Here is a 13,556-nt window from a genome sequence, read left to right on the forward strand (position 1 = left end):
TTTCGGGGGGCCCGCGGTCTTCGGTGCCTCCGTCGGGCTCTTGGCTGCGCTGCTCCGCGCGGCTTCCTTCTCCGGGCTCCTGGCACTGGAGGCTGCCTCCTGCCTGGGCTCGGATGAGGCCGGAAGGCTGGCTGGATTTGAGGGCGGGGAGGCAACAGTGGGGCCCTTGGGAGCCTCGGGCCCCTTGGCGGTGGAGCTGGGGCTCAACACCGCCCCCTGGTGGTTGAGGACATTGGAGGATAAATTGCCGGCGGCCTGAGGGGACGTGGGGGTGTCGCTGAGGTCGACCAGGGGGGCCACTTTGGGGGCGGAGGCCGGTGGGGGCGAAGGGGCAGCGGCCGTTTTGGAAGGCGTGCCCTGGTTGGGGGCCCCAGCGGTGGCATTGGGCACGGGGGTGTCTGGCAGTGTGATGCTGGAGGTTAGCGTGGTGGTCTCACTGGTGGGGCTATTCTGGGCAGTGGCAAAGGTCTCGGTGATGGTGTCAGAGTTTGTGGTGACTGTGGTCACGGACGGCATCATGTCCTCTGTGGCTGCAACGGTGTCGGCAGGGTGCCTGTGAGGAGGGTGGGAAGGAAGAGGGGAGAAAGAGAGAGAGAGAGAGGGAGGGAGGGAGGGAAGAGAGAGAGGAAGAAAGAGAGGCGGTGACAGCCGTCAACATCGCAAGCGGTTGGAGGAGTCAATGCAACAGCCGGACTGGCATGCGGTTATTTAGGCACAAATAAGGGACAGGAAGGAGAGAAACAGAGGCAGGAGGGTCGAGGCCAAGGACAGACATCCAGTCAGGACAGGGCCACCGGTGTCGGGTGCGCGGCACGGCGACCTCCCGTGTGTCAAGGCGCCCCTGTGCCAACGGTGCAATTGGTGCACATAAACCATTTATCTCACTTGTACCACGACAGCACAAGGACCGTGGCGTTGTCCCAAGGGCCCCCACAGGAGGGGTCTCTACAAACAGGGTGGGATCCTGAGCTCGTAATTAAACAGGGTGATAGGAAAAAGATACTCTCTGTTGGTGATGCTCGTCTTGGGTGACATTCCTCCTCTCTTGCCCCGCTCAAGGTCTCCAAGGGCCAATTGAGGCAACGGATAGAATGGACTCCAGCCACAACGGCCCACACAGAGAAGGAAATGCCCGGCTGTCTCTCGAGGCCCATAAGCCACTTCTCCATTTCTCCCTTGGGGGGGTCACCAGAGGTCCAGATGCTGGGCCTGCGTCCGCAGCGCTCCCTCCGTGCCCTTCTCAACCGCATTCGCTTTTGGCACCCAGGGCCTGGCAAGAGGCCCGCAGAGGCCGGGAGAACAACGGGCTACCCTGGTGTTCTCCTCCTCCAGGGAACGCAGCCCCCTTCCCAACCTACTCTGGCTCAGTGAGCGGGGTGGTCTCGTTCGGTTCTGTGTGTTTGCCTCCGTCGTGATTCGGAGTCCGTTCCTCTTCCGTCCGCACCTCCACGATGGGCTCTTTTGATTCGTCCTTCCTGTAAGGGAGGGAAGGATTCGGAGTTTGTGTCCTGAAGGCATCTCTTGCAACGGATGGAGAGAAGCAACTTACAACTATGGAGAAATTTCCTAAGAGTGAGAACAATTGATCAGTGGAATGGTTTTCCTTCAGAAGCTGTGGGAAGCTTTTAAGAAGAGACTGGACTAGAAGACCTCCGGATCTGAAATGGCTGCTTGAGCAAGGAAAGACCTCCAAGGTCCCTTCCAACTCTCTTGTTCTGTTCTTCTGCCCCTTCCCTACTCATTGGGGACCCAAATTGTTGGAGGCAAGAGGCTGACTGTGTAAACGGCTCAGAGAGGGGTGTAAAGGAGAGGTGGGACAGGGGGCTGCCTTCCTAATCCCCAACGAGTAGGAAAGGGGCAGAATAACAGAGTTGGAAGGGACCTTGGAGGTCTTCTAGCCCAATCCCTTGCTCAAGCAAGAGACTGCAGTTCGTAAGACCAAATCTCACCGGCTCAAGGCTGACTCAGCCTTCCATCCTTCTGAGGTCAGTAAAATGAGGCAGCACCCTGGCCCACCTCTCTGTTTCCTTCTAGCTTGCAGAACATTAAGCGGAAGAAGGTGGGCGCGAGAAAGAGGCAGGGTTATGCTAAAACCTGCCCTATTTAGCAAAAGCCCTTAGACTTATATACCGCTTTGCAGTGCTTTTACAGCCCTCTCTAAGCCGTTTACAGAGCCAGCCTCTTGCCCCCAACAATCTGGCTCCTCATTTTACCAACCTCGGAAGCACAGAAGGCTGAGTCAACCTTGAGTCGGTCAGTATTGAACTGCTGGCGGTTGGCAGAGTTAGCCTGCAATACTGAATTCTAACCACTGTGCCACCACGGTCCTTCCTTCCTTCCTTCCTTCCTTCCTTCTTCACCTATCTACCTACCTTCCTACCTCTTGTCCTCCCTCCCTCAGCCTTCATCTCCCTCCCTCCCTTCCTTCCTTCCTCCCTCCCTCCCTTCCCTCCTCCCTCCCTTCCCTCCTTCCTTCCTTCTCTCCTTCCTTCCTTCCTTCCTTCCTTCCTTCCTTCCTTCCTTCCTTCCTACCTACCTACCTACCTACCTACCTACCTACCTAGCTTTCCCAGTTAGCAATAGGACTTAGACTTATATACCGCTTCACAGTGCTTTTACAGCCCTCTCTAAGCGGTTTACAGAGTCAGCACATTGCCCCCCAACAATTTGGGTCCTCATTTTAACCACCTGGGAAGGATGGAAGGCTGAGTCAACCTTGAGCCGGTGAGATTTGAACAGCCAAACTGCAGCTAGAGAGTCAGCTGAAGTAGCCTGCAGTGCTGCACTCTAACCACTGCGCCACCTCGGCTCAGTGGCTTTAGATTCAGCTCAACCCAATCAGAACCCAGCAGAAAGGAAAAGAAATCTCGCTTTTTATACTACACAAGAGACAACTTGATCCCAAAACTTGACCAGCCTGGAACCTCATGGTTGTCCCCTGTCTTTGCCGACTGACCCCTTGGCTTCTGCACTGCCACGTTTCCATCCCCAGGAGAGGAACTCTTGTGGGTCACTGGAAGGGGAGCCAGGCTGCCCCCTCCTCTCTCGGCTGGGTGAAATTATTCAAAATTCAAGGGCAGCGTTTTGCAGGGTCAGTTTGGGCAACCTCTCATTCTGCACTTTCTGAGAGGGTTTGGAGAGGATTTAGGGAGCTGCAATTCCAGGGTTAAGGGAGAGGATTCCAACATTTGGGAGCATGCAGTGTTTGGAACCGAGGAAGCATGCAACTATAATAATAGCAATAACAGTAGACTTATATACCGCTTCGTAGGGCTCTCAGCCCTCTCTAAGCGGTTTACAGAGTCAGCATATCGCCCCCAACAACAATCCGGGTCCTCATTTTACCCACCTCGGAAGGATGGAAGGCTGAGTCAACCCTGAGCCGGTGAGATTTGAACAGCCGAACTGCTGATCTAGCAGTCAGCCTGCAGTGCTGCATTTAACCACTGCGCCAACTGGCAGCGGCAAAAGAGCCGCATGTTTAGCAGAAAAACCAGCTGGGCAAAGATGCTCCCTCGCTCTTCACCTGGGCAGGAGGAAATGGGTTCCAGGAACAGCTGCAGGTCGTAATGTCAGAGTATGGATATTCATAGACTGGAATAGATCAGCCAATGAATAGGCCTAGCAATTGGGTCAGCCAATGAGGGCTGTTTTGGACACAGAAACTTAAGCTTAGAGTCTGGGTGTGGCTTAGCTGAGAATTGAAACTGAAACTAGTCTGTAAGTTCCGATTCTGCTGCTCTGAGAAGTAAACTAGTCTAAAATTGGACTTGTCTGCTCTGAACTCTGAAAGGAAACTAACTGTTCCCTCCTGCTTGTGTTCTGCTTGTAACTTCTACCACGTTGAAAGAATCGACTGTTGGTATCGTACGTTTATTCATCTGTTATTACCTATATAAAGAAGTTAATGAATCCAGCTGAACCAGTTATCTGTGGGGGCTTTCTGGATTTGATTTTTCCGCCACAAACTCTGACATGTAAGCCCTACATTGTTTACCTTCTAAACCAGGCTCCCCAAACTTGGTTGCTTTACGACTTGTAGATTTCAACTCCCAGAATTTACCAGCCAGTCATGCTATTCTATGATGGCTGGGGAATTCTGGGAGTTGAAGTCCATAGGTCTTAAAGTGGTCCAAAGTTGGAGATCCTTGTTCAAAACATTCCTAAGGAGCTCACAGGAGGCTTACAGGCCCACTTAGGAATACTGTATATATGATAGGGATGACTAGTTTTGGTAGCTACCAGCTCCCACCTGATTTACACAATGGAGAAGGTGCCACCTTCTGCTGTGGGCAGAGGCCTTCAAAGTTGGCAACTTTACGACTTGTGGACTTCAACTCCCAGAATTCTCCAGCCAGCATAGCTGGCTGGAGAATTCTGGGAGTTGAAGTCCACAAGTCTTAAAGTTGCCAACTTTGAAGACCTCTGATCTAAGTGGCGAGATTGCAGAGAAAGGGATCACAAGAGAGTAAGGTATGCTGGCTGGGGAATTCTGGGAGTTGAAGTCCACAAGTCTTAAAGTTGCCAACTTTGGGGACCCCCTGTGCCATGGGTCAAATGCAGGGAAGAGGAGATGCAGCAGGAGAGAAGGCGTCCAGTTACTCACGAGAAGGCCGCTTTGCCCTCTTCCATGTCCTTCCCCTTCGCGCCGGGCCCCGACTTGCCACACAGGTTGACGGCGATGCACATGAAAAGGCCGCACTTGTTCAGGAAGTAGCAGGTGACGTCCACGGCCACCAGCAGAAGGACGAAGATGACGATGAGGATGCCCACGATGGCGGCTGTGCCCAGTCCCGACGTCGTCGTTGTGCTGGCTTTGGAGCACAAAAGGAAGTGGAGAAGACAGGATGAGCAAGAAGGCCCTGGTGCACCAATTGCGACCCTACCTGGATCGGGAGGCCCTTCAGACAGTCACTCACGCCCTTGTGACCTCAAGACTGGATTATTGTAATGCGCTCTACATGGGGCTGCCCTTGAAGAGTGTTCGAAGACTCCAATTAGTCCAGAACGCAGCCGCGCGAGCAATTGTGGGTACACCAAGGTACACCCATGTTACACCTATCCTCCGCGAGCTGCACTGGCTAGCTATTAGTCTCCGAATCCGCTTCAAGGTGCTGGTCGCTACCTATAAAGCCCTACATGGCATCGGACCTGGGTACCTGAGAGACCGCCTCCTGCCGATTACCTCTCTCAGACCAATTAGATCGCACAGGTTGGGTCTCCTCCGGATTCCATCTGCCAGCCAATGTCGGCTGGCGACTCCCCGGGGGAGAGCCTTCTCTGTCACAGCTCCGGCCCTCTGGAACGAGCTCCCTGTTGAGATCCGGACCCTCACTACCCTCCCGGCCTTCCGCAAAGCCACCAAGTCCTGGCTGTTCCAGCAGGCTGGGGGGAGCTGAGAAGCATCTACCTCCACGGAAATTGTGAATGTTGGTTTTGTTTTTAATATGTTGTCTTTGTCTAGTTTCCCCCTTTCCCTTGTCTTTTGTGAGCCGCCCGGAGTCCTCCGGGAGTGGGCGGCATACAAGACAAATAAATAATAATAATAATAAGACCAGGGAGACCCCTTCTCTCCCTGTCTATGGAGATTCTCCATCATCATCCAGGGGCACAGCTGTCCCGAAGGCTGGGCTCCCTTCGGTTTTTTCCCCCCTTGAAAACATTTTGCTTCTCACCCGAGAAACATCTTTAGGACGGGAGACGCTCTGAAGAAGCTTCTTGAGTGGGAAGCGAGAGGTTTCAAGAGGAGAAGGAAAACCCCAAGGAAGTCCAGTTTGCTTTTGGAAAGTACTGAAGGAAGTTAAAAACCCACCCTCTCTCCTAGAAGAATGAAATATCCCGGGAAATATTGAAAAAAGGCAGAATATTATGTTTCCCTGGATCAGAAATGGAAAAAAACATGTTTTTAGGCAGGAAGGAGGCTCAATCTTAATAGCCCCCACCTTGGTCAATGGGCCACTGAAACCAATTCCGTTGTATTTAAGTACGACAATAAAAATTATACTATACTATGCTATTCAAAGGCCTGAGCCAGTCTATTCTACGTAACAAAGACCTCCCCGCTTCAGCTCCAGGGTGATGGGGTTAAGAATGGGGTTAATCTTTGTCAATGGGCCATTGGCAACCAATTGTGTTGTATTTAAGTATGACTATTATAGTATAGATTATATAGTATAGATTATACTATACTATAAAAAGGCCTGAGCCAGTCTATTCTACATAACAAAGACCTCCCCCCTTCAGCTCCAGGGTGATGGGGTTAAGAATGGGGTTAATCTTTGTCAATGGGCCATTGACAACCAATTGTGTTGTATTTAAGTATGACTATTATAGTATAGATTATATAGTATAGATTATACTATACTACACTATAAAAAGGCCTGAGCCAGTCTATTCTACACAACGAAGACCTCCCCCTTCAGCTCCAGGGTGATGGGGTTAAGAATGGGGCTAATCTTTGTCAATGGGCCATTGGCAACCAATTGTGTTGTATTTAAGTATGACTATTATAGTATAGATTATATAGTATAGATTATGCTATACTATACTATACAAAGGCATGAGCCAATCTATTCTACATAACAAAGACCTCCCCCTTCAGCTCCAGGGTGATGGGGTTAAGAATGGGGTTAATCTTTGTCAATGGGCCATTGACAACCAATTGTGTTGTATTTAAGTATGACAATTATAGTATAGATTATATAGTATAGATTATACTATACTATAAAAAGGCCTGAGCCAGTCTATTCTACACAACGAAGACCTCCCCCCTTCAGCTCCAGGGTGATGGGATTAAGGCCTGATAGTATGAGCCCTTGACCCATCGCACCACAGGGCACCTGGGAAGAAGCGAGGCTCAACCAAACTTGGACTCAAAGGCACAGCCTAGAGAGTTGTCTCTGGGACTCTGACAACTAATCAGAATACAAGATCAAGATCAAAGGCCAGAGAGGGCATAAAACCAGGGACTTTCAGCATCTCGCTCTCTTTCCTTCTTCACCCAACATCTGGAAGCCTCTGATCCCCCTTTTCTGTTCAGGAGCTCAAGCCATGGGACCCTGTCCACCATTAAAACCATCTTTCCAAGCAGCCTCCATGTTTCCAGTATCTTTCTCCCCACTTGGAGCTGAACCCAGAAGGACGTTTCTTCCAACAGTACTTTTGGGACATTCCTCCTCTCCCCAAAAGCAAAGGAAGTGAAGACAATGCAGCTCTTGCTTGGGCCTGGATGGGCGGTTTGGGGGGAGAAGGACCTCCCCCCGGATCGTTCTCAAGAGATTGCCAGATGGAAAGAGCAGCAGCCCCCCCCCCCCCCCCCCGGTGTGTTCCATGTCTCTTTCTCTCTCTCTCTACTTTGGGGACATTTTCAGGAGCATTTGCCCAATTTCTCCAAAAACTCTCTTTGAGCTCTACTGCAATTATACCAATGCAATTACTGCAATTATACCTATACCTACCTTCTCCAGCCAGCCTTTTTCGGCTGCCAACTCTGACATGGTTTGGGAAAATGAATCCTTCCAGTCGTGTGCCCAAACTTTTTGCTCCATCTCTTAGGAGCTGGTAAGATATCACGAAGAAGAGCCTCCGTTTGCCACGAGACAATGAAATGTTTTTCTTTTCATGGATGTAGAGTGAGATAAAGTCCTTTGATCTGCGTCCCCACCCCACCCCGACTCCAAAGTTAGAAAAAAGCAACAGCTATTTTTGGCCCAGGGGGGAATGGTTTTGATACAGCTATGCAATTTAAAAAATAATAATCAGGTGTTTTATATAATCTCCCCCTCCCTCTTTTTAATGCAAATGTGCAAATATCATGAAAGGCTTAAAGAGAATCGCACAACTATCCTATTAATAGCGTTTAGGGCCGAGGTGTCCAAACTTTGGAACTTTAAGACTTGTGGACTTCAACTCCCAGAATTCCCCAGGCTCCCCAAGTCTTAAAGTTCCCAAGTTTGGACACCTCTGTGTTAGGGAGATTGTCTAGAGTGATCCAGGAGAGGGCAGGTGGAAGAGTGTGGATTTTACCCAGGTTGGGAACCGCAGGCCAGGGATGATGTGCAGTGGCCCTTGCCCATAAGTGAGCCCCACAATTATGTTGCTAAGCGAGATGGTTGTTAAGTGAGTTTTGCCCCACTTGATGTCCTTTCCTTGCCACATACGTTAACAATAGCAATAGCAATGTTAGACTTATATACCGCTTCATAGGGCTTTCAGCCCTCTCTAAGCGGTTTACAGAGTCAGCATATTGCCCGCAATAACAATCCGGGTCCTCATTTCACCCACCTCGGAAGGATGGAAGGCTGAGTCAACCCTGAGCCAGTGAGATTTGAACCGCTGAACTGCAGCTAACAGTCAGCTGAAGTACTGCACTCTAACCACTGCGCCACCTCTGTGGATCTCTGCTTAATTGTTAAGTGACTCTGGCTTCCCCATCGTCTTGTCTCATCAGAAACGGAGATCACATGAGTCTAGGACTGTAGGGTGTGTGTGTGTGTGTGTGTGTGTGTGTGTGTGTGTGTGTGTGTGTGTGTGTGTGTGTGTGATGGCTAGACATAGTTTGGGTATTAACAGGTCAATGGGCGTGAAAGAAGAAAAGGGACAGAGGCTATTAAATAGCCTACTACCTCAGCCCTAACACCCTTCAAATCTGTTGGGTGTGATAGTCCACTGAAAATTTGATGTGGGAGGAATAAACACACACACACACACACACACACACACACACACACACACACACACACACACACAATGTTCATGGCAGTGTTTCTCAACCTTGTCAACTTGAAGATGTCTGGACTTCAACTCCCAGAATTCCCCAGCCAGCGAACGCTGGCTGGGGAATTCTGGGAGTTGAAGTCCAGACATGTTCAAGTTGACAAGGTTGAGAAACACTGGTTCATGGGCAGAACCTAAAGTGCTCCATGCTTATCAGAGCTTGTTCAAACAGATCCTGGAAAATGGTCCGAAAGAAATATCAATCTGTCTTAAAAAAATGAGACAGCTTAAAAAAACGAGACACCTCTTCGTGCTGACCCCTAAAGCGGAGGGTTTCCTAAACTTGGCCACTTTTAAGACGGGTGGACTTCAACTCCCAGAATTCTCCAAGCCAGCAGGGGTTTCCTAAATTTGGCAACTTGGCTGGCTGGGATATTCTGGGAGTTGAGGTCCACCCGTCTTAAAAGTTGCTAAGTTTGGAGACACCCCCCCCCCCCCCGCCTGCCTGCCCTGAAGGATGCAATGCTAAATGCACATGGAAGCCAACAGATCTTCCCACCAGTTGAAGTAGTGGCCTTTTTCATGCAGCAGCAGGAGAGAGAACCACCCGGAAGTGGTGGCAGCAAAGTGGACGCGGGTCTTGGTCTCCAGGAAGGAGGACCTCTTCACGAGCAACTTCATCAGCGGGGGGGGGGGGGGGGGAAGCGAGGAGAATCAAATCAGTGTCTTGTTAACCCATGAGAGCCTTCTAATGGAAGGGCCCTTTTAGTTCAAACCCGCAAGTCTGGAAGCCCCATTTCAGTCTTGGGGGGATAGACGTACAATAGCTGCCTTTCCCAGCAGCGCTTGGGACACAATATGAAGATACGGGCTCCCATCAACTTAGCAATAGCAGTTAGACTTATATACCGCTTCATAGGGCTTTCAGCCCTCTCTAAGCGGTTTACAGAGTCAGCATATCGCCCCCAACAATCCGGGTCCTCATTTTACCCACCTCGGAAGGATGGAAGGCTGAGTCAACCCTGAGCCAGTGAGATTTGAACCGCTGAACTGCTGAACTAGCAGTCAGCTGAAGTGGCCTGCAGTGCTGCACTCTACCCACTGCACCACCTCGGCTCTTCATCCATCAGGGGGGCGATGGCAGCCAAAACTCAACGAAAGTGGCGGGCATCATGTTGAGGGATGGTGTGTGAGAACACAATGGACTTTGCTGCTTGGCGCGGTGGGCAAGGAGATGGTTGAAGTTCTATGGGAGGAGCACGTTGCTGTCCAGGAGACATGGGGGAGGGCAGGGGGGGGCTCCCCCATGGACACAAATACAGATAGTCCTTGACTTACCACTGCAACTGAACCAGAGGTGGGATTCAGCCAGTTCTGACTGGTTCTAGCGAACCGGTAGGAGAAACTTTGGGTAGTTCGGAGAACCGGCAAATACCACCTCTGGCTGGCCATGCCCCCATCTATTATCTGCCTCTTGAGTCCCAGCTGATCGGCTGGGTCTTCTTCTGTGGCCCTGCACAGGAGAACCAAGCTGGAAAGCAGCTGGGTGGGGAGGGAAGGGGGATTTTACAGTATCCTTCCCCTGCCACCCCCCCACCAAGTCGGTAGTTAAAATATTTTGAATCCCACCACTGAACTGAACCGAACATTTCAACAATCGTGAGTTTTGATGGCAAAAGTTTCTTGCCAAAGTTGTTAAGTGGATCTGGCTTCCCTGTGGACTTTGCTCGTCAGGAGGTCGCAAAAGGGGATCGCGTGATATATACTGCCACCCCCCACCCCGGGACGCTGCAACCGTCATAAATAGGAACCAGTCACCAGGCGTCCGAATTTTGATCGGGGATGTCACTACGGTCATAAGTGTGAAAAATGGCCACCGCTCCCTTTTCCCCCCCAGTGCTGCTGTAACTTTGAAACGGTCACTACACAGACCGCTGTAAGTCAAGGACTACCTCTGCGGTTAATCCAAAAGATGACCTTTCGCCTCTCTGTTGACCTCCCAGTTGCCTTTTCTGTATTTCTGCTACCTACGACGGGCAAAAGGACGAGCGGCGAGTGGGGACGGTGACCAAACCAATCCAGAGAAACCAACTTTCCCCCAACACAATTTGAAAAGTGTAAGCGATCCTTTTTATTTTTTCACAGCCAGGGGCTAAAAAGGGGGGTCAAGAAGAGCCGTTGGATTTCAGGGCAGACATGCAGAGAATCTTAAAACATGCCCGGTTTAGAACATCCTCCTCCTTCCTCACGACAAAACCGCCAAATCCTTCCTCGTGCTTCTGCCTTCCCTTCCTGCATCCCCATCCCCAAACAGACGCCATCCTTGGAAAAACAAAGAGATCCTCTCTTGGGGTGTCCGGCCTCAAGGACACAACGGGGAGGGGGGGGTCTTTGAAAAGCAGCAGCTGCACCCCTAGCACAGCAGAAGCAGAGCTGCTGGGATCAGGAGCAGGGAGACCCAAGGAGTCGAAGCAGCTGGGCTCCCCAAGGTGGCTGCAGTAACAACCAGGGAAGGTTCCCAGGAGGAGGGAAGGAGGACCGTTGGGGGGTTTTTTTTTGGGGGGGGAGGAAAGGAAAACGGTGGCGCGGGCAGGAAAAGTGGACGTTTCCATTGGGATCCGGAGTAGGTACGTAGGAGAACAGAAACACCAAAGGAACCACAAAGGGGTAGAAGGGAAGGGATCGGGAATGAAAAAAAGAGAGAGAGAGAGAGAGAAAGAGAGAGAGAAAATAGATAAAAGAAAAAAAAATAGGTCATAAATACAGAAAGAAAAACCGATAAGAATTTTTAAAAAGTCTTTGCTTAACTCAGTATAAATTAAAGAAAAAAGAAATGTTCAAAAAGTTAGAAGAACAGAGCAGTGGCAGCAGCGGCGGCAGCAGCGATGATGGTAATAAGAGAAGCGTAACTGGGAAGCCAGCAGTAAGGGAGGCTGGGGAGGGGAGAGAGGGTGGGGATGGGGGGAGGATAGTTGGGAACAGCGGACACCAAAGGGGGGGCGGAGGATCCTCTCTGTGGGGCCGGGGGAAGGAGCGAGTGGGACTCAGCACAGGGGTTGTGTCATGGTTGAAGTGCCCCAGGCTGCCTTGGTCCTCTCTCCCCAGAGGTGGGATTCAATTTCTTTTTACTACCGGTTCTGTGGGCGCGGCTTGGTGGGCGTGGCAGGGGAAGGATACTGCAAAATCCCCATTTCTTCCCGATTAGCTGGGACTCGGGAGGCAGAGAATAGATGGGGGCGTGGCCAGCCAGAGGTGGTATTTGCCGGTTCTCCAAATTACTTAAAATTTTCGCTACCGGTTCTCCAGAACTGGTCAGAACCGGCTGAATCCAACCTCTGCTCTCCCTGCCACCCATTGCATGGAGCCAAAGACAGCCACTAGAAGCTGTGAGAATTCCCAGAATCACAGAGTTGGAAGGGACCTTGGAGGTCTTCTAGTCCAACCAGGCAGGAAACCCCATGCCGTTTCAGACAAATCCTTGTCCAAACTCTTCTTAAAAGCTCCCAGGTTGGAGCATTCACAACGTCTGTAGCCAGTTTGATGTGAATCAGCCCAGACTTATCTTAACCGCCTACAGAGACTAGAGTTCCACAAACTATGTGAATATCGCCCGTTTGACTTGGTGTGTTTGCTTTCCCTATCTAAATTCACTACCCAGCATTAGGCAGGACATCCAGTCAAGTCCTAGAGAGGTTCCCCAAATTAATGTTTCTCCTATGTTCCATCAAGTAGGAATCTGTGCTGTTGTTCTTCAATCACTAAGTTGCGTCGGAGACACAACTTACTTCCTATGGTTTGTGGTTGTTAGTTACGAAGTCATGTCCGACTCATCATGGACAACGTTCCTCCAGGCCTTCCTGTCCTCCACCATCCTCTGGAGTCCACTTAAGATCACACCTATTGGTTTGGTGCCTCCATCCAGCCACCTCATTCTCTGCCGTCCCCTTCTTCTTCTTTTGCCCTCAGTCTTTCCCAGCATGAAGCTCTTCTCCAGGGAGTCCTTCCTTCTCATTAGGTGGCCATAGTATTTGAGTGTCATCAAATATGGCAGCAAGTATGGAAGGATACTACCTAGTTTATTCCAGGCCTCTGTCAGTGTTCAAGAACAATGATCTGCTGTCAGTCCTGCTCATCTAGACAAGCAAATGCATTTACTTTCCCTGTCCAGCGTGAAAAGCAACGCAACATCTCTGTGTTACACGCAAACAAGACTCAAGCTCCTCACACTGAGGTTGACTCACAACTGGTTCTCCATGCCTCAAGCAGGACTAGAACTCCCTAGCCACCTGGTGTCTTGCCTGGATACATCTCCACTAGGCTTACTAAATAAGCTACAATAGGATGGTTTCACATTTGACAGATGAAACTGAAAGCCAAGAAAACTTATTATGGGATGCCACGAAGTGTTCTGAGGTCACTGGGTCCCTTTCTTCTGCTCGCTTTCCATCAACCAAGGATGTCATTCAACCTTCTGCTAATCCTAAAATAGCAACTAGAGCAGTGTTTCTCAACCTTGGCAACTTGAAGATGTCTGGACTTCAACTCCCAGAATTCCCCAGCCAGCATTCGCTGGCTGGGGAATTCTGGAGTTGAAGTCCAGGCATCTTCAAGTTGCCAAGGTTGAGAAACACTGAACTAGAAGTTGTAAGCCTCCTGCCTTCCTCACCACTTGACATTTTTGGCCATGTTTACTGAGTTGGGGAAGGTCTTGCTAAGCAAATGCCGAAGGTCAACATTTCAGAAGGACCTTCCAACCAGAAGGTCAACGTTCAGAGTTAGCCTACTTCGGAATTTGCCACGTACATTTCTCTCTCAGCACTTAGAAAATGAAACGTGAGGCC

At 50.4% G+C, this 13,556-nt stretch overlaps 2 protein-coding genes across 7 annotated transcripts in view; both read right to left on the bottom strand.

Moving 5' to 3' along the window:
- The window catches only part of LOC106555318 (neural cell adhesion molecule 1), a 221,125-nt gene that overhangs the window by 25,989 nt on the left and 181,580 nt on the right, over window positions 1–13,556 (bottom strand). The window lies entirely within an intron of this gene.
- LOC106555576 (neural cell adhesion molecule 1) overlaps window positions 1–13,556 on the bottom strand; it is a 28,167-nt gene that overhangs the window by 1,692 nt on the left and 12,919 nt on the right. The window contains exons 4-6 of the mRNA XM_087706360.1: window positions 4,607–4,814; window positions 1,359–1,475; window positions 28–553 (exon numbers count right to left, since the gene is read on the bottom strand). Of these exons, the coding sequence (XP_087562486.1) occupies window positions 28–553; window positions 1,359–1,475; window positions 4,607–4,814 (851 nt within the window). The remainder of the gene's footprint in view (window positions 1–27; window positions 554–1,358; window positions 1,476–4,606; window positions 4,815–13,556) is intronic.

Source organism: Thamnophis sirtalis, unplaced genomic scaffold, assembly GCF_051295495.1.
Source record: "Thamnophis sirtalis isolate CommonGarterSnake01/CBP01778 unplaced genomic scaffold, rThaSir2_p1.2 scaffold_2, whole genome shotgun sequence".
Classification (NCBI taxonomy): Eukaryota; Metazoa; Chordata; class Lepidosauria; order Squamata; family Natricidae; genus Thamnophis; species Thamnophis sirtalis.